The following is a 26,417-nucleotide window of genomic DNA, read 5'->3' as shown; positions in this document are numbered from 1 at the left end:
GTATGTGGATTTTTTTTTATTTTATGGGATTTGTTTTTTTTTTAAATTCTAACTTTCCAGTGTTAATATAATATTTTAAGAGTTAAAAGACCACAAGATTAGAGGGATATTTTGATACATTTTCATATTTTTAATTTAAGATCATAAGAATTAATAATCTTCTTTATTTTCTTAAACTCTGTTATTGTCTAGTAAAAAAAAAAAATTAAAACGAAAAAAGTACCGATAGACTGGTTTTTGGATTATATCACCCGTTGCCTTCAGATTTTGAATTACAGAAAAATAATACATAAAAAGACACGTTTTTCCACCTCTGCAAGAAGACAATGTCTATTAATCTTGGTTGATGTGGTCTATGTTGCACCATAAAGTTTTTCATCCATGTGGATACTTTGTTGAGTCTATTGCCTTGTAATTTGCAGCTATTTTCATGGTCCATAGCTACAGCTACAAGGAAAAAAAGTATTATCACAGGCGGCTCAATAAAATTAGTGACTTAAAAGCTAAATTTTAAATTTTGTAACAGTGGGACAGACATTTATTTTTCTTGGGAGAATTTTGCCCTCGTGCTTTGGGAAGGATGTTTTGGCATATGATGGGATTGTGAGGCCGGCAGTGTCTCATTTATGTATTGAAGAATGATGATAAACTCACATATTAGCTTTCCGTCATGAGTTAGCACTGGAACTAACTGTCTTCTCAATAGGATTCATTTCCAGTTTCAATGTGATTTTGTTCATTGATTATCGCTAATTTAATTGTATTGTCTCTAGTTAGCCAATTCTTGTGTGAAAGTCTAAGATAACGCAATCGAGTAGGTTGAAACAAACAATGAACTAGTTAGTGTAAGAGACTAAACAGAATAAGTAATTTTCATGCATTTAGACTGATAAAATTAGTTCATCAAATAGAAACATTTATAGTAAGAATAATAGTTTACTTCATTTGAGATAGGCTAAATATTACAGTGGTTCGTCCTGCATTTTCACTTCTTTAGACAAAACAGAGTTTGAAGTATGTCTGGACAACATGAACTCCTCGAACGTTCCTGAAAATATATAATCGAAATGAGAATCTTAGACAAATTGTTACTCGTAAATGAATTATTCTTACTTCGTTAGAATCATTGGTTTGATAAGCCTTCTCCATTTCCCTGCCTAATCCCATCCAAACTTCAGAACCTATCTCATTTTCCAGAGCAACATTCGATTTCTCCTTAGTTTCAACTGATCCGGTCTGTTCATCGTTTAGTTGCTGAGACTTTGCAAGATCAATGGAAAAGCATTGATCACTGAATTGGTAACTCGGGGTTTGTTGAGCTTGATGATGAAGTTGATCTTGACTAACGCTGGTTTCCTCCGTTCCCTTCATGTATATTGATAGTAATTCCATCAACTCATCGCATTTATCACCATTTTTTTCTGTTTTTCTTTCATCAATATGTGTAATAGCACATGAAATATGTGCATCAAATTCACAAGAGCTGCAATGGTAAAGCCACCCTTTATTATAACTAGGCTTTTTGCATAAATCACATTCGAAATCATAAGGAGGACAGAATTCTAAGTCCAGTTTATGGCAATGAGATGGCAGTTCCATTGAAAGAGGTAATGCTAATAAACATAGTGTGTGATAATAAGTAGAACATTTGGTACACGCGTAAGAAAATCCCAATATTTCTTTTCTACACGCGTTGCATTTTGATGAAGAAGGTACTGTGGTTAGTAGAGTGAGATGGTGGATTGGATCCACTAGATGCTGCAAACTCTTGGGCATATTGAAGCATTCTTGATGAAAGAAAAACGAACACGTACTTTTACATTTGTAATAGAATTTACCAGGCAATATATTGAGTTTACATCCAGAGCAAATTGCATTACTTTGCTTATTGATGTACACAAATTGATGTCCATGACTAAAATGTTGAAATACACTATTCTCCTCTGTTTTTCCCATCATTAAGTACCAAAATCCCCTTCTTTTTTCCTCATTAAAGGCGCTTTGAGCGCCAAGTGTTTGTTTTTTTTATGTTGTTTGCTTTTTCTTGGAGGCAACGGTGGTGAAATATTCAACTGTCTTGTTACAAGAAAAATGCAGCTATCAAGTTGCTTTAACCTAAGTTTATATTCCTAAAATCTGAATAAAGGACATATAAAATGCCTCTACTAAAGATGCCTTAACAACAAGAGAGTACATTTTACAATGGAACAGAACCAATTGTTTCTTTCGAAGAGTTTGTTTGTATGTAACCAAAACATAGAGACACCTGAAAAGTTATTTTAATTTATTCAGCTTATGAGTTCGGAATCCGTCTACATAATTTAGTTTAACGCTACAACTCCAGACTTGTACCAACCGAACAGAACACTTGTACTATTCAAAATATATGTACTTATTAGATACAAAATTTAAATAAAATAAGTACTAATAATTTTCGTCATATCGAACACCTCTTAATCTTTTTCAATTTGCACCAGCCAAGGCTGCAGCATCTTTGAATCCCCTAAAAACAGCTTTGACAACATCAGGTGTAGGAAGACTTTGTTGAATAATAGGAAGTTGAATGAAATTGTTGATCCATGCATGTAGAAAAGGGTATTTTGTTGAATCCATTGCTTTGAATTCACCAATTTCTTCAATATATTGGAACCAATAAGCAATCCAACCAATTATAATGTCAAGGTACCCTATTTTCTCACCACCAAAAAACTTTTTCCCAATTATTTGTCCTTCAAGAAGATGTAAACCCTCTACCACTGATTCAACCCCCTCTGCTTTTGTTTCTCCAGAGGAGAAAAATGCCTTCTTAGCTGCTTCATAGAACTGCGTCAATGATTTAAAAAAAATAGAGAAATCGTGAACCAGAATAGAAGAGCTTGCCCCACTCAAGAATAAATATTTCATAGTAGCCTTATATTATGAGGCTACAATGATAGTTATTAATTCGTTAGCACCACATTAAAACATTCCCCTAGACTCTAGAGCACATTAAAACATTCCCCTAGACTCTAGAGTAGTTGTTAATACGAATAAGGGAAACAACTATCTAGACAGTATTGGCTTGATCCAATAATTTAACCTAACCACTTGCATCAATAATTAAGCTAGGTGGACTAATATTAAGATCTATCGCATCGTTCATAAGAAAGTGAGATTAGTATACGATGGAAAATAAGAAAATTATCTGTTACAATAAATTAAAATACACTAATATTTTTACCTTGCCATCAACAAAACGAGCCCAAAAACGACCAGAAGCTCTTTCAAAAGGATCCACAGGAAATAAAGGATTAATAAATGGCCATGTTTCTTCAATATACTCAAGAATAACAAGTGATTCAGCTAATGATTTTCCATCATGAACAATAACAGGCACTTTATTGTAAACTGGATTAAGTTTCACAAGCAATGGACTACTTCTGCTGGAAAAATCCTGCTCAATAAATTCATAACAAATGCCTTTTAACTTAAGTGCCCACATTATTCTTTGAGTAAATATACTTTCTTTTGTGCCCAAAAGTTTCACATCTTCCATTCTTAATAATTTCTCCAACAAAATTATGGTAGTATATGAAGTTTCAACTTTTTTGTTTCACTTCTTTAGGGAGTGAATGAATTTAATTTAAGTTATTCCATGCAAAATAAGATAACAAGAGGTTAGGGACAAAGTACCTTATCCCACATGCACTAGCTTTATGTCACATCTTATTTATTATGTGTTAGAAAACCACACGTTATCACTAAGGTCTTTTTTAGGGGTGATGATTTACTGATTTTTAAAGGAAAAATATGATGAAAGATTCCATTGATACAAAAAAGGAAACAGCACAAATTGCTTTTAGGCCACTCTTTGTTCTAATGAATAGAGAACTATGTAACACAAGAAAGGATCATATGAAATTTCATAATGAGCAAAAAATAAAAGGGGAAAATTATGTGGCTTAGCTAACTCAACCCTCTATTTATCATTCATAGTAGTCATTTTTAAAAATTATATAGTGATACTTTGGAGTTTAATAGCAAATATGTGGATACATTTATTATTTGCAAAGATGTAATTAACGAGATATATTGTATACGCGTGAATATAATATTCCGCTACCGAACTACTATTATATATGTGCGTATACACTTATTTTGTACGCTAATACAATATGTTTGACTATTATTATGTACATGAATACAATATATTTCATTACATTTTCAACCAAGATGCTAGTATTATGTTTTGTAACTAACTAAAATCTCGCTATTTTTCACAAATTTGAGCTCAAAATACCAATATTTATTAATATTTCCCAATAAAATTGGAAAAACATAATAAACATACTTCACTACTATATATATCATTATTATCTTTACTTTTAAAATATTACTTATCTTACCACTAATTAAGAGTTTCTTATGTACCTGGAGTGATTCACATGTGTCTAGGATACCATATACATGAGAGAGTGGCGAGCGAGATGGAGGATAGTGGCGAGCTAAATGGGGGAGAGGTGAGGGAGGCGGGGGAGATTTGTTATGTATCACTGATACATGTGAATCCATTTTGGATATAATGTATCTAGAACAAATTACAGCTAGATTTGACTCCATGTATTTGAGATATCTGAACATATTTAGAGGCACTGAAATCTGATAAGATATGTAATATTTAGAGGTGTCAAAAATGAGTTCGACTATAGGTATACTCGGAATTTTAAGGGTTGGGCTCAAGATAATTTTAATTGGATTTAATCTCAACTCATTCAAGCTTTAACTCATTTGAATTACTATTTATTTTATATATTTTAGGATTTATTTATCTATTTATAACTCCTACTTTTTTAATTTTTCTACAGTTGAAATTCAAATTATGGTTATAAAACTTAAATAACTATATATTAAAATTGTTGAAACTAAGCGGGTCAAATTAGGTTGATCAAGACCCAACCTATTTTATGCTCATTTGAGCCCAATCCATTTGAGTGAAAAGTAAACTTGAACTGGTTAAGATCCAACCAAATATTTATTTCAACTCATTTTAGTATCTCAAATTTCAACTCAGCCTACCTATTTAACACCCCTAATAATATTACAAACTATAATACACGTAAGTAATTTATCTGCTGAACTAGTAAAATTTATGCAAGTTTCTAATAAAATTAGGCACAATGCTCAAAGGTAGCGTAGTTATTTTGAGTTCCCGATGGGTCTCGGGCCCCTTGAAACGTATAAGTTCTAAAACCTATACAGACTAGGCTGTAACCAACCAAGTCAGAGATTCCAAGTTCTAACTGTACTTTACTTTGTATAGTTGTATTTTATATTAACTGAATTTGTAATATAATAAATATATATATAAAAAAAAATTAAAAACATATTATAATTTTTATTACTGATTTTTTATAAAATCATAAATATATTTTTGTAAGTATTGTAATTTATCTATTAGAAAATATAAAATTCCAATAAATAAGATGACAAATATGAAAAAAAAATCTAAACATCCATCTTGAACTTTAAACGATGAAAAAAAAAGTCTCAAAAATTCACTTAATATAAAACAGAGGGTAGTATTTAGAGATTGTTTAATCGATGCTTCATATGGAAAAAAAAAGGTTATCACTTGTCCAATTAACACTAATAATTGTGTTAGTGATGAAACAACTTAACTTAATGCTTTATGTTTTTGAATAACTCTATATGCTTAGAATCTTTCTAATAATTAACGCAAGAATTATAAAATTTGAGGGGTTTAGCAAAAACGGTAAAAACAGAATATTTAGTTGACTTATTTTTGTCTAACAAAGTTTATAGTATTTAATATTGAACGTACATTATTACTTACTTTAGATTGTTGAACGAAATATGTTTTTTGTCAAGAATATCAAATGAACGGATTGAGTTAAATTTTGAGATATTAAAATGGGCAGATACAGATATTGAGTTGGATAATGAATCACCCAAGTTTACTTTGGGTTCAAATGAGCTAGTAATTGGGTTGGGTTATGACCCATTCAATTTGACATGTTTAATATCAATAATTTTAACATGTTATTATTTATCTTTTATAATCATAATTTGAATTTTAACTCAAACAAATAAAAAAAAGTTACAATGGATATATAAATCGTAGAAGAAATAAAATAGATTGTAGTTCATACTTTTAATATGAGAACATACATTAAACTAGTGTAAATAAAGAGTTTGAAAACGGGTTAAAATTGAAGATTAAATTGGGCTCAATTGAAAATTCTTTTAAAATGAGATAAGAGTTGAATGGGTTGAGATTGATAAGAGTTGAATGGGTTGAGATTGATACGAGTTGAATGGGTTGAGATTGAACTCAATTCAAATTATTTTGAACTCAACCCATAAAATTATGAACGAATTACCTATATTTGAACTCATTATTGATGACACCCTAAATATTCATCATGAAAAGAAAAAAGCTAAACGAGATTTTCTGCTTAAAGAATTTAAAAAGGAACAATTTTTTTAATTAGAAGAGAGAAATATATAATTAATTGGGAGGTTGTTAGTTAATGGAGTACTTAATATACCTTCTTAGACTAGGTAATCAACCTTTTCAAAATCAAGAAAAGGGATGGAGAAGATTCACCAATTTGCTTGGACAAACAAGTGGATAGAAAATTGTTAGTTTTAGGGTGTGTTTGGTATGAAGGAAAATGTTTTCCTGGAAAATAAGTTGATTTTTGACTTATTTTCTCATTTTTGGTTGATTAGTAGAAAATATTTTTCGGAAAAGATTTTGTGTCCTGATTTATGAATGATTTTTTTTTTTGAGAAATATCTTTTATTTTTACTAGAGTAGAAAATAATTTTAGAAATTGAAAATATTTTTTAAAAGCAAACTTAAATTTTTTTGGGGGTGGGTGAGGGGGGGCGGGGTCGAGGGTAGGGATGAAAAATTGAAATTTTGAAGTTGAAAATATTTTTTAAAAACAAACTTAAATTTTTTTTTGGGGGTGGGGGCTGGGGGCTGGTAGGGGTGGGGCATCGAGGGTTGGGGTGAAAAAATAAAATTTTGAAGTTGACAATATTTTTTAAAAACAAACTTAAATTTTTTTTGGGGGGTGGGGGGTGGGGGGGGGTTAGGGGTGAAAAAAATGAAATTTTGAAATTAAAAATATTTTTGAAAAACAAACTTAAAATTATATTTTTGGGGGTGGTGGGGGGGCTGGTTGGGGGGTCTAGGGTAGGGGTGAAAAAAATGAAATTTTGAAATTGAAAATATTTTTTAAAAACAAATTTAAATTTTTTTGGAGGGGTTGGGGCTGGTAGGGGTGGGGGGTCAAGGGTAGGGTGAAAAAATGAAATTTTAAAAACAAACTTGAAATTATTTTTTGGGGGTGATGGGGAGGGGGGGTGGTAGGACGTGGGTGGGGGGGTCGAGGGTAGGGTGAAAAAATGAATTTTTGAATTGAAAAATAAACTTTAGATTATTTTATTTTTTTGGGGGGAGTGGTTGGGGGGCTGGTTTGAGGGTTGGGACAAAATAAATTGAAATTTTCAACAAAAAAGTAATTGTAATTTGAAGTTGGAAGAGAGTTTTAGAAAATGTTTTCCTAAAGTTTTGAAGGGAAGTTATTTTCCTTAAATTTGAGGAAAATGAGCTGATTTAGAAAACATTTTCCAAAACATTTAACCCAACCAAACATGAGAAAATTGGAAAACATTTTCCGGAAAATGTTTTTCTTCATACCAAACACACCCTTAATGTAACTTTTTATTATTTTTTATATATATATATATTACCAATGTATTTATTATTATTATTATTATTATTATTATTATTATTATTATTATTATTATTATCAAATCATTTAAAAGGTATAAAAATAATATTTTTTTCTTATAAAAGGAATTTGTAATCTTAAAATTACGATGATTTACTTATTAAAGATATGACCTGATGATGTAAAAATTACGATAATTTACTTATTAAAAATTTCTCATACTAACTATATGTATTATTTAAAGTCGTCATATTGACGCTGTTTTGTTTAGGCATTTCTTTTTTCTAATAATTAGAAACAATTAAGTAACTAAGTAAGTTATGATCTGATTTATTAGTGAGAGTTTTGAAGCTTCTAGGACCATCACATTAAAGCAAATGATGACAGAATTAGTGGAGCAAAAGATAACTTTTCAAAACATTGAGGACCCCAACAAATACCATTATTCCAAGGACTTCTACTTCAATTATTGATGATGAGTTGCAAAGAGATTTTTATTTTTAAAATTTTGTTATTTTGCAGATCATTCCCTTCTTTTCTAATGTTATGAGATATTTTTTTGTCCCTAATTATTTGTTTACATTTTTTTTTAGTTATTCCTAATTACTTGTTCATTTTAATAATTAAAAAAAAAATTCCTTATAATATCCTCAATTAATTACTTTGAAAAAAGTAAAATTTTTGAAAATCTTATGTTTTAAATTCATCCACTTCATAATTAATATTGATAAAATGATAAACTCACCATCATGTTAATCATCATTTTCTTAATAAGTATATCAATTTAAAAATAAACATATAATTAGGAACAGTTAAAATACTTTTTAAATCATTAACTATCAGACAATCAAACTTTTATATTAAGGACTAGATAGCAAATTATAAGGTTGTGAAGCTGCTTGGAAGTCAAATCATAAATCAAAGTTTCATTGATTTTGTACAAAGATGGTACTGTGGGGGGTCAGTTTTTATGCATTTTGATTATGTTATTATCTTCCACTAGCAAAAGTAGTAAGTAAATAATTTTGCCATCAAAACTTGAGGAGGACCTGATTGGAAGGATACAAACTTATAATTAAAATTTTGACATAATTACATAATTTGGTCTATTTGTCTGGTAAAATAATTATTTGATCGGCATGAAATTAGATGCAATAGAGATGAAGCAATTACACTCTAATTCTTAAGAAAATGCATTGATTTCAGTAAGTTTTTTTTAAAATATAGATATATACTAAAAGAATATCAAATTGTGTAGTTATATTTGTGAAATCAAATAAGACATCAAAAATTACAGTGTGATTATTTTATGATAAATAAACATGTTATCACAATTATTATATTATGTAATTATTTCTCTTATAACTTTCACATAAATGATAAATAAATGAAAGAAAATTACCTAATATTTTTGTCAATTACCAACTTTAACCTTTAGCGGTCGTTTGATAGGAGTAGGAAATAACTAATTTCTTAAAAAATTTAGGATAAATTTATTTAATATTTGATTGAGATTAATTATTCTAAACTTATATATGTGCAGTAAAGATTTAATGATTTTTTTTTCCATCCGATGTTCGGTATCCACATTGAAGCCCGCCTAAATTTGGATTCGCGTCGGAAAGTCTAATGGGTAAAATGTTCCCTAACAAAGAAAACTATATATCTAAGGAGACTCAAATCCAAAATTTCTTAATTAAGAATGAAGAAGTACTTACCGCTTTAGTTCAACTCGGATAAAGATTCATTGATTTGCAAGCATGAGTGGGTAGTAGGCAATTCCAAGAATGTCATTCATTCATATATTCTTTTCATGGAAAATGTGATGTTTGAGCCAATAAAAACTCTCTTTTTTTTTAAACTCTTCCCTACTAACTCAACAAGTGCGCTTCACTTTTGGGGTCAATTTTCCTATCAAACCTTTTAAGAAATTCTAATATTTAAAAACCATTTTTTTATTACTATTATTATTATTATTATTATTATTATTATTATTATTATTATTATTATTTTGACAGAAGCAATAGTGAAATTAAAGATAAATTTCCAAATTTAAAATTAAAAATTTTATGGTGAGAGTGACAGTACCTACTGAATATGAATTTAAATGAGAAGTATTTTTAGTGTAATTTAGATAAGGATATTCAGGATTTTGACCAGCATCCAACTAAAACTAGAATCAGATCTGAAGAAATTCTGATAGAGTAACTTTTAGCATTTAAAATAGGGCATCAAACAGTCAAACTTGTAGTCAAAATGAACCTTTTTTTTCTTTGTCACCACTTAAAGACAAAGGGAAAGTAGTTGTTTTTTTTTTTGTTTTGTTTTTGTTAAAAGAAGTGATGGTTAGAAAGAAAGAATAGGAAGTGCTTTGGATCACATGGGGAAAGTGGTTTAAAAGATTCAAAGTAACAAACACAAAGTGAAACACATCATTACAACTAAGAAATAAAACAACTCATTGACTACCTAGGGTATAAAGACTTTATATTTTATACTCATTGTACTCATATTGTTATTAGGAAAAAAAAGATTATATTATCAAATTATGATTACATCTCAATTATAAATTATAAATCTCAAATATTATAAAGGATAGTTTGATAAATTAAATTTCCCCTATATGCGAAATTCGAAAAAGAATTATATCAAAATAGTCTATTATACGTAATTTTATCTTTTAGCTAATAACTGTTTTCACCGTTCAAATTTGTATGCTCATATGATCACATGACAATTTTACTCGTTATGGAAAGATTTTCTTTTTGTAGTAAATAATAGCATAAAAAAGTACCTACATCAATATTGATGCATATAACTCACACTCGGGTATAAAGTATGGTATAGTTTTCTACACTCGTCCCATGTTATGGGTACATATTTCTATTAAAAAATATATATATAAAACTTGTTCTAAATAATAATACTAAAAAAAATATTGTTATCTTTTGTTTTACTTTTAAATTTTTTGATTACATGAGTGTAAGACAATAAAATTTAAAGTATTGAATATTAGTATTAAAATTTTATCAAAACAATTATCATGTTTCAATTTTTAAGAGTAAGAATCAATTTAATTAATTTTTATATTTAAATTAAATAAATATAATTTTTTTATACTACAATTTAATTATTTAAGAATTACATATATTTTTTTTATAAATTATAACTTTTTATATTAATATGATGATAAAGTATTAATTAAAATTCATAATACAATTTAATTATTAAAAAGTAAAATATGATAAATATTTTAAAACAGACAAATATATGTGTAGTTAACCTACAGTAGAATCTAGCTAATACTGAAACAGGTGGTGTATAAAAAAGAAAAGGAGACCAACAATAACGGAGTGGTAAGTACATTTTTTATTTTTAATTAAGAAGTTTTGGAGTTTGAATTTCTTTGAATACAGAATCACATTTTTAATTAAGTGTTTTACCTTTAATGTGAAACTGTTCAATATATATTTAAATTTAATCCAACTCTAATATAGATATTTGGCGTCAGGTGTGAAATAAAAAATATGTGGAGAAGAAAAGAGAATAAAGTGGTTAGTGTCATAATTAGATTAAGCAACAAGGGCAAAAGACAAAAGAACCCATCAAAACCTCAACTTGTATTTTGTGACTTTTCATGAAAGTTCTCTCTTCCCTAAAAGAAACACAAAAAACAAGGACCTCTTCACCCCTTGCCTAACCTTCTTACTGCTCCGGGATGTTCGATAATTATATTAAAATTGATGAAATTTAAATTTGTATAAATATTTTTTATAGTAATGCTGTAAAGAGAATTTCTTATTTTTTATTAAGAGTTTGAATTTAAAATTTCTTAATTAGGAAGGAAAAGATCCAATCATCCCACAACTTGTGTTGGTCTTTTTGTTACAATTCTGATCATCACCAACTTCACTTTACACATCATTTAAAACCTCTCATGGATTTGCTTGCCCAAACACAGCAACAAAATTAATGCATATGTACACTCCTCATTTTTGTGGGGATTTTTTCTAGTTTTATTGAATTTGAAATAAAAAGTTTTTTAAAAGAATCTTTTGAGCATTAATAGCTTATATTTATTAGCATCTGGCGTGATTTAAATAATTATTAAATAGGAATTAATACCATTTTAATTGTCATTAAAAATAATTAATATTTCATAATTAAAAGATATTTTTGGCTAACAAGTGTTTCGACATTTCTTCATCAGCAAACAAAAAATAATTAATATTTGTATATGTAGGAGGATTTGTCTAGAAACCCTTTTAACATTTTTCGACATTTCTTCATCCGCAAACAAAAAATTGTTGTGGAAATAAAGAGCCACGAGGCTGATTTTTGAATAATAATAATAATTAAAAAAATATATGTAAAGTTTTTAAGTGAATTGACTTATTCGAAAAAGCTCTTAGCATATTAAAATTGTCTTTATGCATAAATCTCATGTGACGAACTTACTTAAAAAGGCTTAAGAAAATAGAACAAAATTATAAGTGAATCAATATTATTTCAGTTGAAGTAATTTATAATATTGTAATATAATGTTTAATGCATATCGCAAACATTGAAATTTGATATTTGCATTACTGAAATACCCCTATTCATTACTAGAAAAAAATGATTTTTGAATTTTTTTATATATAAAAATGAAAACTTCTTATAAAATATATAGACAAGAACTTAAAAAAAAGGAAAATGGAATCTCACATGAGCATAGATTCCAGTTCTCACATGAAACGTGCGTAACAACTATTAATAGCTAGCACACATACTCACTCACTAATATAAAATGGGACAAAATCAAATTTCATCGTAATATAAATGTTTATATATTATAAAACAATCTCCTTAAATTGATTTAATTTTGAACATTGATTGCTCAATTGTTTGGTGTTTCTTAAGTTAAAAGGAAAATATTATTTGCTTCTCTGCTTTAAAATGGGAAAGAGAACAACTTTATTTCCATTCTCTAGTCTCTAGGAATTATACTTTGGAAAACAATTTAGCACAGTAATTATTTATACCAAACTTCATTGGTATTCCATAGTTATAATTGGTAGGTTTAGGGAAGATCACATGCTAATCAATTATGACTAGGAAGAAAGGTGTATATTCTATAGTTAAAAAAGAAACTTAAATGGTTCGGACATATGAAGACCTTAGAGGAGTGTGAGAGGTTGACTATTATGGGTATGTGAAGAGGTAAAGGTTGGCCGACAAAGTATTAGGGAGTGATGATTAGGCATGATTTGACTCATTTGCAACTTAATAAGGACGTGCCACTAGAATCTAGATAGAAGAATATGAATGTTGCAGATAGAATTATAAGAGCTTAGTATATAGCCGCATTGTCTAATTTTCCTTATTAGTGGTATTATTTTCTCTTATGGCATTGTGTTTTGTTCGGCTTTTATATTATTTGTTGATGTTAATGGTATTCTCTACCGTATTACCTTCCTCCTCCTTTTTTTTTTTTTTTTGTTAGGCTTTATTTGAATTGAGTGTTTGTCAAAATAGCCTAGCTATCTTCATAAGGTAAGAATATGCATACACCACCTTTTGTAGATTTCATTTATGAAATCTTACTGGATAGTTATTTTTCAAAAAAGGTTTATATTGAAAAAAAAAAGTATCGTATATTCATTTTTTTTGTGAGAACATCATATCTTAGCTAGTTATTTTCCTAATACTTCATGAGTTCATTAACATTCTGATTTACTTGGAAACTAAATTTTATACTTGATTTAACACATTTTGATTTGCTTGGAAACTAAATTTTTTACTTGATGAGTTAACATTTTAATTTATTTGGAAACTAAACTTTATACTTGATGAGTTATCATTTTGATAAATTTGGAAATTGGATTTGTTGGCCCCATTTTATTAGATCGAATAGGTACATTGAATCTAATATATACCTTTATGTTAAACTTTAAGAAATTTTAAGACTCAAATCTTTAGTACATTCTTATTTATTAATTAATTAGGTCTATTATTTAGACGGAATACCATCCTCCATTCTTATTTTAAAATCGTAAAAAACATAACAACTAGGAGGACGGAAAGTGAGGAATAATTACAAGTTCTTGTATAGATCCAAGTTTATTAGTTATTCCGTGATTAATGTTGAATACTTAAATTGGTAAATCCAAAACATAATTAGAGAGGAAATAAAGGAGACGAATGAGGCAAAAAGGCCAAAATACAACTAAGCATTACAAGGCTAAGCTACTTTTAAGACTAAAAAACGAAAATGTTTACTAAATAAAGCTACAAACTTCAACAAAGAGGCAACAACCCACTAAAAGATTAAAGACCCCCAACACTAACACCTAACATTTTCTAAATTATACCCTAATTTCTCCATTTTTATACTTATATCTACATAATACATGTACTTATACAAGTAGTATAAGCCTGTATACACCGAAACCCTATGTATACACATACGTAGGATTTTGTAATTGCATTACATAATAAAACATCCGTTAGGATTTTCATCACTAAACATTTCAAACGAATCCAACGGCTGGCGTGGATACATATCCACATCGGACGGTGGAGGTTCCGTTACATGACTAGGACCGGGATACGTATACGCATACGAAGATGGAGGTGCCGGAGCATAATACGACGCCGTATAATTAGCCGTAGGTTGAGCCGTATTGTAGCTAACGACGTATGCTGGTGCTGCTGGTGGGGCGTAGAATTGTGGGCCCTGTTGCGGGTAATAATGATAAGATGGACGTGGAGGGCTATCATTGGTTGACGCAAAGACTTGTGGTCCCATGTTATGATTTTCGAATTCTAGACCAGCCGGAGCAACAATTGATGGTGTGCCCTCAACATTGTTACTGTTTTGCCCTTTCTTTTTCTTCTTTTTACCAGTACTGCCACTTGCTTCACCAACTGGGCCACCACCGTTTTTTTCGCCACTAGCAGAAGCATCATCACTATCAGTAGCCTTTTTCTCCGCCGCTACTGGAATTTGTTGTTTACCGGCAGAGTCGGTTACCGTTTTTTTACCTTCAGATTTCGATTCAGTAACTGTTTCATCGCTTTTCTCTTTTTCAGCCACCTCCGGTTTATCACCAGAGGCGGTGCCGGTTTCTTCCGCCGGTTTAGCTGAACCGGTGCTGGGTTTCTCCCTCTTTTTCGGTATTGCTTCATCACTTGCATCTTCAATTTTTACTGAAGGTTCTTTGGGTATTGCAATTTTTTCATTTGATTTGACATTTTTGTGGGTATTGATATCGGGTTGGGCAGTTGATTCTGCTTCTTTGCTCTTGATTTTAGTAGACTTTTTCTCCTTGTGATCAGTCTCTTGTGGTACTAATTCAGCGTGTTTACCGGATTTGTGTAGTTTCCTGAGGAGAGCTTCTGCTTCTACGTTCCCAGTTACTGTTGCTTTCTGTTGCTTGAGATCAATATCTATAGTATGCACTCCTGAAAAAGAAAAAAAAAAAAAAGAGTTTCAAGCCTCAATAATAGAAAATAACAGAATACAGAAACGCAAAAGTTGTTTTGTTTAGATAAATTAACAAGAGCATGTAAAAAGCAAAGAAGGGAGGGATATGGTTATATTTACCAGCTACTTGTTGGAGAATTTTCTTGACTTTCCTTTTACAGCCTTCACAGTGAATGGAAACTTTCAAGACCCACGTCTATATAAGCAGAACACAGCAGAAAATGTTAGAACTGAGATTAAAAAGGAAAAGAATAAGAAGGGAAGAAAACGAACCTTGTAGTTGAGGAGTTCTTCTGGTCGATCTTGTGCTGCCATTACTAAACAATAAGCGTAGACGAAGAAGGAATTGAAAGATTTGTTTGCTAAAGAGAAAGTATGAAGAGAGAGATTCGCTTTATTAAGAGAGAAAGGAAAAGGGGAAAATGGAGAAGAGTGAAGCGCGAAGTTAAGTGAATGTTTACACGGAGTGTATTTTATACTGTCAAGTTTCCGGACTTTTCGGGTTTTAACCAACGGGTCAATTAAATCTAAATTTTGTTTTGCATCATTTTGTCTTCCTTTTAGGCAAATATTACTCTTAAATAAATGAGTATTAATTATAAATAAATTTAAATTATTTCATTTTTATTTTTAGTTTAAAATATAATCTCTCTACGTTAAATTACTGTTATATAAAGGTGTTAGTAATCTTTGAAAATAATTATTACTAAATTTAAAATTAAAAAAAAAAGGATAGAGTAGTTAATTTTCTTTTGAATTTTTAAAATAATAATTTAGAATCATAACAGATAAATTTAAGACAACTAGTGCCAAATTTATGATTTATCTATCATATTCTTCTTTTACATGTCAATTTACAAGATATTAATGTAGAAGGGTTTAACTATTCAGGTCTTTAAAGTATAATTTTTCTGTAATAAATATTTACTTTATTTATGTGTCAATTTTTTAAAATTGGAATGTTTATAATCCTAAAAATTAATTCTATAAAATGGGAAAAGGCAAACAAATTTATCTGTAATTTTAAAAAGATAAATAATTTGAGACTGATGAAGTTTTATTTAACCTGCCTGCTTCGTAACTTGGGGAGTGATGGAATAAAGGGACAAAATAAATTTATTTGAGAAAATGGGAGAAATTTTTTGGAGTGTCTTTTTTTAAAAAAAGTTATTGTGTACAATCATTTTCTGGTCGACCTTTCTGTTTTTTTGCAAGAACTTTATTTTATTCGTATCAATTTTAAGAATTTGTGGCGATAATTTTAATCAAAAATTATTTATTAACACAAATGTTAATTAATTGAAAGCATATGTACTAAGTCATATGCTACGAAGGACAAAAATTAAATGCTGAAGCTCATAATTCTTTTGAAGATAAAATTGAAAGAGTAGATCAAGCACAATATTTTTATTCGTTTTGCAAGCTCATTATTATCGTTGATAAATTTGTGAATCAAGAAACTCATTTGATTAAGTTAATCTTTTCGAACTTTCTCTTTTTTATGAATCAATAAGATGTGTGTCAAGAAGAAGAAAGTCCTCTAACATATAATGGAACTTTCATCTTTGACGAAACATATAACAAATAGTAAAATTAACAATTTTAAATTAGTGTTAAATTTCATCTAAACATATGATTGAAGAAACATTGCATGGTACCATCTCTGAAATTGTACCTGTAAATATAAGTTACTAAAAAGTAAATTACGGATATTCCTTCATGAAAATTAAACTAAAAGAAAAACTTTGCTTTAGTCTTTGTTCTTTTTCTTTTCCATCAACTTTTGTCAATGCAACATGTAGACAAAAAAAGTAGCTAGAAAATACTAATATTTATTTTCATGCGTTTGTACGAATGAAAAAAAATAATCATTTTATATTTTTGGGCTAAGACTTTGATTTCTACGATGAGAAATATGTAATTGAAGATTTGAATTCCACTTTCTATGAAGAAAATGTACTGGATAAAGAAGAAAACGTGTATATGTGGAATTTATTGCGAGAAAAAAAAAAATGTCTTTGGAGGCGGAGCCAGATAGAATCAAAGAGTTCACTTGATAGTAGATATTAATTTTTTTTTTGACTTTTATTTTTCTAAATTTATTTTTAATGGAAATTCTAACTTCGCTATTGTATGTCTCATGAAGATGTTCCTATAACACGGTTGCTTTGTGTGTTTTTAATTTGTTATATACTAGTACTACTATAAAAGTAGTAAAAACTTTATTTGAACAAATAAAAAGGAGACAATTTTGGATCAATGAATTTCTTAAAGAAATATTAAAGTGTGTTTTCAAGTATACTAAATCAGTAAGTTTTATCCTTTTTTTTTTCGTCGAAAGCAAACCCTATATGATCAAAATCTAAACTATTATTTCTTCAAGTGGATATATATTTTTTCTCAAAACACTATAACTTTTTCCTTAAGAAAATTGTCTATCCTAATTAGTAAAATTGTGGCAGGATGAAATTCCTGTCCAAGGTCTTTTATTTTATTTTTTAAATATTTTTTTTCCGTGAGAAGACGATGCATTTCATTTATGGTAAATAATAACTATTCGCATCGATAGCTATATCATATCAAATATTTTGATTTGATTATCATTAAAGTGAGTATGAATATAAGCTAATTATGATTAAAAGATAATTATGTTCATAAAAATTAAAAATAGATATCTTGAATTCATTAATTTAGTAACCCTTAATGTGTAATGATCTTCAACTTTACTTAAGAATCTCAAACACAGAATTTATAACATGTGTCAACAATTTTAATTACATGGACAAGACCATTAACCATATCATGAAGTCATCTTTAATTATTTGTAAATTAATTAATTCTTGTTCTAATAACTACTAACCATCATAACTAATGACACGACTCTATGAACTAGGAGACACATAATTTTGAACTTGCTCATAATTAGTTTTTACAATTCTCTAATTGATAATAAATTGGATCAAATTCTTTCAGTTTCTTATTTGAGGTTTGTTATTTATTTTAAATATTGATTAAATTCGAATTTATATAGTAAATGTCTAAATTGAAAGGTAAAACACTTTATTACACAAGCGACTTCATATCTAATATACGAACTAGTGAATAATCAAATTTTAAATAGAAAAGTACTAATGACTATATCTACCAATATGGTTTGCGGTGCAGTGGTGAAGTTGTTTCATCCTTAATCAGATGTTTCCAGTTCAAGCTTTGGGTATGAAGAAAATTCCGTTGGGAGCACCACCTCTGAATGAGCACTGTAGTGCGCAATTCAAATTTAATCAAAATTCTAATGCGGACTTCGAACTCCAAATAAAAAACCCAAAAAAAACTATATCTACGTTTAAGTTTTGTTGTACATGTTGTTACATGATTTATTATTATTTTGGATAAACTTTACTTAGCTTTATTATGTAGTCTGAGATCAAGATACATTTCTGATTTCTTTACCTGTGACTTTCACAAATTTAACGAATCATTAAAAAGCTAAACCATTCAAAAATTTGATGAATATTCATTTTTGTATGGTCTCATCTTTATTATATATTTTTTTGTCTTTCAAATCAAAATAATTTAGTTCTAAAATCCTTTATGGCTTTATTATGCTAAATTTGTATTGTCACTTTATATTTGAAGGTAATATAGTTCTAGCAATAATTTAAATATCACTTATTTCCTATATAAAAAAAACAAATTAAAATTAAACTTGTTTAGCCAAATATTAAGTGACCACAACGTAACCAGAATTAATCAATTAGGGACTAAAAGTGCAAATTTCCTCTTTTTTTTTAAAAAAAAGTTCCTTTTCTGAATCCTTTATCTTTTTTGTATTTGCTCTCCTCTTTTATCAATTTTCTTCTCTTTATCTTTTCCCTTTTCTGGAGTTTAAATTCGTATGAGATTTGCAATCATTATCGAAGAAGAACAAATTTTACCATCGTGGACATTATCGTAGAGTGATAATTACTTCTTTATTCTTAATTGTAATTTTTGGTTTCAAATTTCATTGGATGCAGAATCATATTTGTCAAAGAATGTTTTATCCTCAACGTAACACTTCATAATGCAAATTCAAAATTAATCAAATTTCAATATCCATATAGAATATCGAATAAAGAAAAAAAAAACTTTAAACAAGTATGTAACAGTATGCATTGAGAGGGGACAATGTACGAGTTTTACAATAGTAAGTCCTTCAAGTAGCAAGTTGGAGTAATGATACCAATATGAGTTGTGGTGTAACGACAAAATTGTTTTACGCTTAATCGAAGGTTTTGGATTCAAGTCTTAGATATGGAGTAATTCCTATTGAAAGTGTCATCTTCAAATGAACCTTACCGTGCACAATTTAAATTTAGTCGAGACTTCAATACGCAGGCTTCGAACACCAAGGGAAAACTATTATAAAAAAAAAAATTGGAGTCATGATGGAAAAGAAATTAAATTGACACTTTTTTTTGGTTAGAAATTTAAATTCCTGAAAAAGACAAATATTTTCTGAAATAAAAGCCCATCAAAATTATTGAATCTTCCATCTTAAATACCACAGCTACTACTCTTGTCAATTCTGTTTCTATTATTATTGTGATAGCTGTGAACATTAATTTTATTTAATTTTGCACTTTATTGCATATTGATTGTTTCAGCTATTGGAATTTATTTCCCAACCTTAGAAAAGAGAGTCATAAATCTTGAATTTGGTTATGGAAAAAAATTCTACTAGGCAGCTTATTATTGGAGTCTTATGTCACACGAATTTAAATTAATAAGGGCATTATTACGCGGGTAGGGGACAACTGATAAAAAATTAAAAAGAAAATTTGATTGGATCAGTTCAAAAAGTATGGGTCATTTACCCACTCAAAAATGATATTCGAGCTGAAATAGGTAGGTAATGAAATGAGCTAAAATTGAGTCATAATTCAACTAATTCAATTCTTACTACTCCTTCGGTTTGATTCAAAATTTGATTTCAGAATAATTTATTTGAAAATCTAATAAAACATTTTCCCTTATATTGTCACTATATAAATCATTACAAATAAAAAAGGCAGAATGGTCTGGGAGACCCTCGTACTTGTCTCATTTTGTCACCTAAGCCCTTATAATCTAGACTTTGCCAACTAAACCCTCGAACCCACTGAAATCCAACATTTTAAACCCTTTTTTTGACCACTCAGTGGTGCGTGAACTACAAACGCCACATGTAGCTTTCCACGTCATGTAAAAATGCCACATAGGATATGACATGTTAAAAATAGGCTAATCCTTTTCTTTCAAACATTTCTTTCCTTCTCCTTTTCAACTAGACCCTTGTACTCCCTTAATCCCGATTTACATTGTTGCTCACTGCGATTTTTTTCGATTTTGTTAAGTGTTTGAGTTCGCGTTTCACTCCATAGTTGTAAGTTTCTTGACTAATTTTCATTCTCTTTGTTTTGCAGTTGTGTTTTTGGTTTTTCATTTTGAATTTTGTTGTTTTGAGTTCTTGTTAGGGCTTAGTTGTTGTAGAGGTCGTGGTGTGATTTTAGGGAGGATTTTGATTTTTTACATGCCTAATAACAATTTGTAGAAGTATTATGCATTCAATGGCATTTGTTGTGAATATCTGTTGAATTTAGGGTTTTTTCGTATCTGAATTTTTTATTTTTTTTATCAATTGCGTTGGATTTCTTTCTTGTTAGTGCTCCAATTGGATTATATCAGATTATTATAGAGGTTTTTGTTGTGTTCCATAAAGAATTAGTTTAAAATTAAGTTTTTTTTTGTCGATTAGGGCTTTTTGTGAATTAGGGCTTTTTGGTCATTTAGGGCTTTTTGTCAATCATCTAATTGTATTCTCGTGACTTTGCAGGCATGGTAATAATATGGGTTCAACAATTATTACACTTCAAATGCATTATGGGGGCTGTTTTTTATCAGATCCTGAACTCAGGTATGCTAATGGAATTTCTGATCTTGAAAAAATAAGAATCGATATGGATGAACTTCATATTATGTTTTTTCATAAATTAGCTAGAGAATTGGGAGTTGAACAAGTTGAAACCTTTGGGTGCAAAGTTAACAAAAGAGGTGGTTTTTATATGTTGAAAAATGATGCTGATGTGTTAAGATTTATTAATAACTTAAAGGGTGGGGACTTTGTTGATGTGTATGTGGTACATCAAATTAGTACTCCTTTAATTGTTGAGGATCCTACTGAGGTGCAAATTGCCCAATTGCTTACTCACAAAAAAGGTAAGCCCCCACCACCTACTGTTATAAATGTTAGGGCTGATGTGTCTTCCCCTCAACCATCTGATAAAAATGATACAAATATAAAAGAAGATCAGCAACCTAGTGTAGACAAGGGTAAGAATAAGGAGACTGCTGCTCCTGAGGTTTCTTTAGAGGACTTAGATGAAGATGAATATCAAGGTCAAGGTAATGACTTTTCTTCCTACCACCTTCATACATCTGATGAATCTGATGTAGATGTAGATGCTAAACAATCTGATTTTGAGTCACTTTATGATGTTGATGAGAACATTGATGACTTAAGTGACTTGGATTCTGAGTTTGTTGAAGCTAGGAAGTCTAACATTCAAGAACAAGTTAATAAAGAGAAGGCTGCTAGAATAAATGTAGATGAGATACCTTCTGGTCCTGTAGGTATAAATGCTGGTTTTGAAGATATTTATAAGAATAAGAGGGGAAGATATGAAGGAAAATTGGGTGGGGATGACCTGTATTTTGATAGCTCAGATCCTGGCAGTGATATTAGTGAGGATGAAGGGGATCCTATTGATTCTGATGAGGTTGTAGATCCACCAGCTAGAAATTCAAGTACAAAGGTCTATTTTGACCCAACTGCCAAAAAAATTGTATTTCAGTTGTATATGGTTTTTGTGAATATTGTTCAGTTTAGAGAAGCACTACAGACTTACTCTATTCAGAAGGGTGTGAACATTAAACTTAAACCTAATGAAAAGGAGAGAATCAGGGCAAAGTGTAATAAGAAGGGTTGTCCTTGGCATATTCTTGGAAGTATTGAGGGTAATACTGGAAATTTTATTGTGAAGACATATTTTCCTGTCCATAAGTGTTTCAAAAGAACAAGAAACAAGTTGTGTACTCCAAACTGGATTTGTAAGACTTACAAAGACAGAATCATGAGTGAGCCTAGCATCAGACTCCATCAGATTCAAGGCTTGGTACAAAAGGATTATGGATTATATGTAAGTAAAACAAGTTTTAGAAGAGCAAAAATGAAAGTCATGAATGAGCATATGGGTGATTTCATAGAGGAATTTGCTAGATTGTATGACTATGCTGAGGAGTTGAAGTCTACAAATCCAGGAACTACTGTGGTTGTTAGGACATCCAAGAATACAATTCCTAGAAAAGAGGTATTCCAAGGGATTTATATTTGTCTTGGAGCATTAAAAAGTGGTTGGATGGAGGGGTGTAGAAGGATAATTGGTTTTGATGGTGCATTTTTGAAAGGTGTATGTAGAGGTAAACTGTTGTCTTGCATTTCCAAGGATGGAAATAATCAGATGTACCCTGTAACATGGGCAGTAGTTAATAAAGAATCCAAGGACACATGGTCTTGGTTTATCAAGTGCATCAAACATGATTTGGAACTGACACAAACTGAAGGTGAAGGACTGACAGTTATGTCTGATATGCAGAAGGTATGAGAACACTTTGTAGTATTTGTTTTACTTTGCTATAGCAATTTCTATGTTACACTTATGTTCCTATTGTTTTTCCTTGGCATGCCTTTTTTCTTTGATAGGGTCTTAACCTAGCACTTGTTGATTTATTACCAAATGCTGAGATTAGATGGTGTGCTAGACATATATGGGCCAACTGGAAGAAGGTATGGAGTGGTGAAGAAAGGAGGAAGAAGTTTTGGCAGGTTGCCAGGGCTCCATTTGAAGTTCATTTACAATCAAAACTTGATGAAATGAGTCTGTTGGGAGAAGGTATTGTGGAAGCTTTGTTAAAGTACAACAAAAATGCATGGTGTAGGGCATTATTCAAGGACCATAGCAAGTGTGACATAGTTGAGAATAATATGTGTGAGACATTTAATAGTTGGATCTTGGCAGCTAGATTCAAATCAATCATCACAATGTTAGAGGAAATTAGAGTCAAAGTCATGGAAAGAATGACTCAAATGAGGGAGTTTTCTGAAAAATGGATAACTGATGTGTCACCTATGGCTATGCAAATTCTTACTGACAATGCTGAACATGCAGCCATATGTGAAGTTAAATTTAATGGAGATAATGGCTATGAGATTCAGCATCCACCATATAAACATGTTGTTAATCTCAAAAAGAAAGTGTGCAGTTGTAGGTCATGGCAACTGAAGGGGATTCCTTGTGCACATGCAATTACTGCAATGCATTACAAGGATCTAGATATTGAGTCATTTGTTGATCACTGGTACAAGAAGGAAACATATTTGAAGGCCTACAGTAGGTTCATTCAACCTATGACAAACATGAAGATGTGGCCCAAGAGCACAAGGTCATCCATTGAGCCACCTGAAATCACTCCTATGCCAGGAAGACCAAGGAAAAAAAGGTCTAAAGATAGTGATGAGCCTAGTAAGAAAAAGTTTGGAAAGGCTACAAGGAAGGGGAGAAAAATGAAATGCTCTTTGTGCAGGAATTTTGGACATAACAAGAAAAGATGTCCAATTGTTGTAAGTTTTGCTTTAACTTCTTCAACTTTGTTAATGAAATTTATTTTTATCAATACTTCTTAATTCAATTTGGAAAAATTTTGTATGTAGAAAAATGGCTATACTACTGGAACTGCAAGAACTGCTACAGGTGGAAGTGGTGGTGCAACTACTTCAGCTGCTTCTACAGGCGTAACTGGTGGGGCTACTGGTGGTGCCACTGGTGAAAGTGGTGGTGCAACTACTTCAGCAGCTTCTGGAGGTGCAACTACTGGTGGAAATGGTGGTGCAACTACTTCAGCAGCTTCTATAGGTGTAACTACTGGTGGAAGTGGTGGTGCAACTACTAAAAGACCAGCCACTACTTCAGCAACTTCTGGAGGTGCAACTACTGCTGCAACAACTACTGGTGGACGTGCTGCAAATATTTCTTTAAATTTTGCAAGTGTTGCTCAACCAACAAGTCAATTTAGTACTCAACAGTCAACTACTAGTGCTAGTGGCTCAAATAAGAGTAGCAAAGTTAAAAGAGGTGGTGCGAATCCCGGATATAAGAGGCCAAGAACAGAGAAGCCAAAAACAGCTGGTTTTGGTGTGCTATTTGGAGCAAATAGTAGTGTGATTGAGAGGGTAAGTATTATCATTTAGGGACCTTTAATTTGATTCTATAGAATCTCTCTAACTAATATCATTATTGCTTTTTAACAGTCTGCAACTACTGATAAAGTGTTACATTGTGCACCATTGAAGAGTTCAGTGCCTACCAATATCGATCTTAGTTACAAACCTAATGGACTAAGGTGGAAGGGTGGAGCTGCAGTTACTCAAAGGCAGCTACAAGAACAAAGTTACAAGCGAGCCACTCAGTCCACACCAAGCACTCAAGATACATAAATTTCATAGTAAAGACTCATGTTTTGCCTAGCTAAATTCTCAATGACATTGTCTATGATACTTTTCACTATTAACTTAATTTTCAACTGTTGTGTTAGCTTGCTATGACAAACAAGTTATTTTTGCTTATGAATTTGCTATGATAATTATAAGTCTTAATCTGGATATTTTCATACATTATCATAGTACTCAAATGAACAAATAATCAATACATCTTAAATACAAAAGATAAAAACCAAATGACAACAATCACAACAACACTAATATCAATACTAATGCTCGATCTCCCCTGTCTTTCATGCCTTCTATGCTTTCCATGCCTTCCCTGCCTTCCATGCCTATGCCTTCCATGATCAACATTTGTTGATTGATTCTTCATGTAGTGTTGTTCTTGGTAGGTAGGATCAGCCATATCAGCCCATCGAAAAAATCCACATCCATTACCATTTGTGTATTTTTGACAGCCCCAAAACATTCTTCCTGGATTTGTTGATGTTCTTGACATCTTAAGTTCAGCATGAAGCCCACAATAGCAAAAACAAACAGTCATTGTGAAGAACAAATAAATTAACGAGTAAGAAAAAGGCGAGAAAGATAAAATATAGACAAAAAAGGCCTGATCAATTATGGAGAAAAAGAAGAAATTTGGAGAGAGATAAACGAGTGAGAAAGAGAAGACATTTTGGATATTTGAAGAAGAAATTAGGGGAATTTGGGGAAGATGGCCAAAAATGACCGTTATTGGCTTTTTAAAAGCATCTCACGCTCCTAAAGTGGGTGTAATTCACGCACTTGAACTACTTTTGCCACATGGGATGACAGGTCAAAAAAAGGGTTTAAAATGTTGGATTTCAGTGGGTTCGAGGGTTTAGTTGGCAAAGTCTAGATTATAAGGGCTTAGGTGACAAAATGAGACAAGTACGAGGGTCTCCCAGACCATTCTGCCAATAAAAAATATCTTATTAAAAATATTTAGAAAAAGTTTCAAACGAGGGCTACATCTCTGGCCAGATTTAGAATGAATTGAATTATGCGGATCAAAATGAATTTAACTAAAAAATATAATTAAGCATATTATTAATCTGTCTAAACCTAAACAAATGAAATGGTCATAATTTTATAGATTGATTTTGCCACCCATAGTATGACCATGTACATGAGATGTAATTAAATTAATTTGATGGGTGTGAAAATTTTATTCACGGTCAATGTAATATAACTAAATTTATTTCTTTTCTAAATGCATAGGCATGACCATTTTTAATTTTTATTACTTCAGGCTATAATTGTTTTCCCTTATATTATATGCTGGTTGGTCCAAATTCATATTTTAATGTCTCACTTAAAAAGAAGTTGGTTGCCAAATTGTAAACTTGACATTGGCATATTTCTTTTTGCCTTAGAAGATCAAGATTTACAAAAGTTTAAATAGTTGGACTTTATCCTCCCAAAAATTCATTATTAGTAATTAAAAATACATACTCTTAGAATTAGGGCCTTTTAAAAAAATAAAATTATATAGGAAATCAAAAAATATTTTTCCACTTTTTTTTATTGACGGTGTTCTCTCAGCCTCCAACACACATCATTTTTACCCCTTTTCCTTCCTCCCCCCCCCCCCCCCCCCCCCCCC

At 30.5% G+C, this 26,417-nt stretch overlaps 4 protein-coding genes across 4 annotated transcripts; 1 reads left to right on the top strand and 3 right to left on the bottom strand.

The window, feature by feature from the left end:
* Positions 1-985: 985 nt before the first annotated feature.
* LOC125853557 (uncharacterized) lies at positions 986-1,959 on the bottom strand. Its single transcript, XM_049533275.1, has 2 exons — positions 1,114-1,959; positions 986-1,048 (listed from the first exon to the last, which is right to left on the bottom strand). The coding sequence occupies exons 1-2, from the start codon at positions 1,957-1,959 to the stop codon at positions 986-988; spliced, it is 909 nt and encodes a 302-aa protein (XP_049389232.1).
* Positions 1,960-2,462: 503 nt separating this feature from the next.
* LOC125853344 (glutathione transferase GST 23-like) lies at positions 2,463-3,585 on the bottom strand. The gene is made up of 2 exons (XM_049533012.1): positions 3,221-3,585; positions 2,463-2,823 (listed from the first exon to the last, which is right to left on the bottom strand). Exons 1-2 carry the CDS (start codon positions 3,533-3,535, stop codon positions 2,464-2,466), a joined length of 675 nt encoding a protein of 224 aa, XP_049388969.1. The 5' UTR covers positions 3,536-3,585; the 3' UTR covers position 2,463.
* A 10,341-nt stretch (positions 3,586-13,926) lies between these two features.
* Positions 13,927-15,663, bottom strand: LOC125853268 (heavy metal-associated isoprenylated plant protein 35-like). The gene is made up of 3 exons (XM_049532936.1): positions 15,487-15,663; positions 15,334-15,409; positions 13,927-15,191 (listed from the first exon to the last, which is right to left on the bottom strand). Exons 1-3 carry the CDS (start codon positions 15,526-15,528, stop codon positions 14,215-14,217), a joined length of 1,095 nt encoding a protein of 364 aa, XP_049388893.1. The 5' UTR covers positions 15,529-15,663; the 3' UTR covers positions 13,927-14,214.
* Positions 15,664-23,698: 8,035 nt separating this feature from the next.
* Positions 23,699-24,784, top strand: LOC125854470 (uncharacterized). Its single transcript, XM_049534064.1, has 3 exons — positions 23,699-23,911; positions 24,002-24,520; positions 24,599-24,784. The coding sequence occupies exons 1-3, from the start codon at positions 23,699-23,701 to the stop codon at positions 24,782-24,784; spliced, it is 918 nt and encodes a 305-aa protein (XP_049390021.1).
* The last annotated feature ends 1,633 nt before the right edge of the window (positions 24,785-26,417 follow it).

The sequence above is a fragment of the Solanum stenotomum genome, chromosome 1, assembly GCF_019186545.1.
Source record: "Solanum stenotomum isolate F172 chromosome 1, ASM1918654v1, whole genome shotgun sequence".
Lineage (NCBI taxonomy): Eukaryota > Viridiplantae > Streptophyta > Magnoliopsida > Solanales > Solanaceae > Solanum > Solanum stenotomum.
The sequence above is the reverse complement of the archived record's forward strand: the minus strand, read 5'-3'. Positions and strand labels throughout refer to the sequence as shown.

What these genes read in the sequence shown, in the direction of transcription:
- LOC125854470 (XM_049534064.1), top strand. Translation starts at nt 23,699, where the DNA reads ATGACAAACATGAAGATGTGGCCCAAGAGCACAAGGTCATCCATTGAG. An exon ending in AGAAAAGATGTCCAATTGTT is followed by an intron (nt 23,912 to 24,001) that starts GTAAGTTTTGCT and finishes TTTTGTATGTAG; the next exon opens with AAAAATGGCTATACTACTGG. An exon ending in ATAGTAGTGTGATTGAGAGG is followed by an intron (nt 24,521 to 24,598) that starts GTAAGTATTATC and finishes GCTTTTTAACAG; the next exon opens with TCTGCAACTACTGATAAAGT.
- LOC125853557 (XM_049533275.1), bottom strand. Translation starts at nt 1,959, where the DNA reads ATGATGGGAAAAACAGAGGAGAATAGTGTATTTCAACATTTTAGTCAT. An exon ending in AAACCAATGATTCTAACGAA is followed by an intron (nt 1,049 to 1,113) that starts GTAAGAATAATT and finishes ATATATTTTCAG; the next exon opens with GAACGTTCGAGGAGTTCATG.
- LOC125853344 (XM_049533012.1), bottom strand. Translation starts at nt 3,535, where the DNA reads ATGGAAGATGTGAAACTTTTGGGCACAAAAGAAAGTATATTTACTCAA. An exon ending in CTCGTTTTGTTGATGGCAAG is followed by an intron (nt 2,824 to 3,220) that starts GTAAAAATATTA and finishes TCATTGACGCAG; the next exon opens with TTCTATGAAGCAGCTAAGAA.
- LOC125853268 (XM_049532936.1), bottom strand. Translation starts at nt 15,528, where the DNA reads ATGGCAGCACAAGATCGACCAGAAGAACTCCTCAACTACAAG. An exon ending in AAGAACTCCTCAACTACAAG is followed by an intron (nt 15,410 to 15,486) that starts GTTCGTTTTCTT and finishes CTGCTTATATAG; the next exon opens with ACGTGGGTCTTGAAAGTTTC. An exon ending in AATTCTCCAACAAGTAGCTG is followed by an intron (nt 15,192 to 15,333) that starts GTAAATATAACC and finishes TTTCTTTTTCAG; the next exon opens with GAGTGCATACTATAGATATT.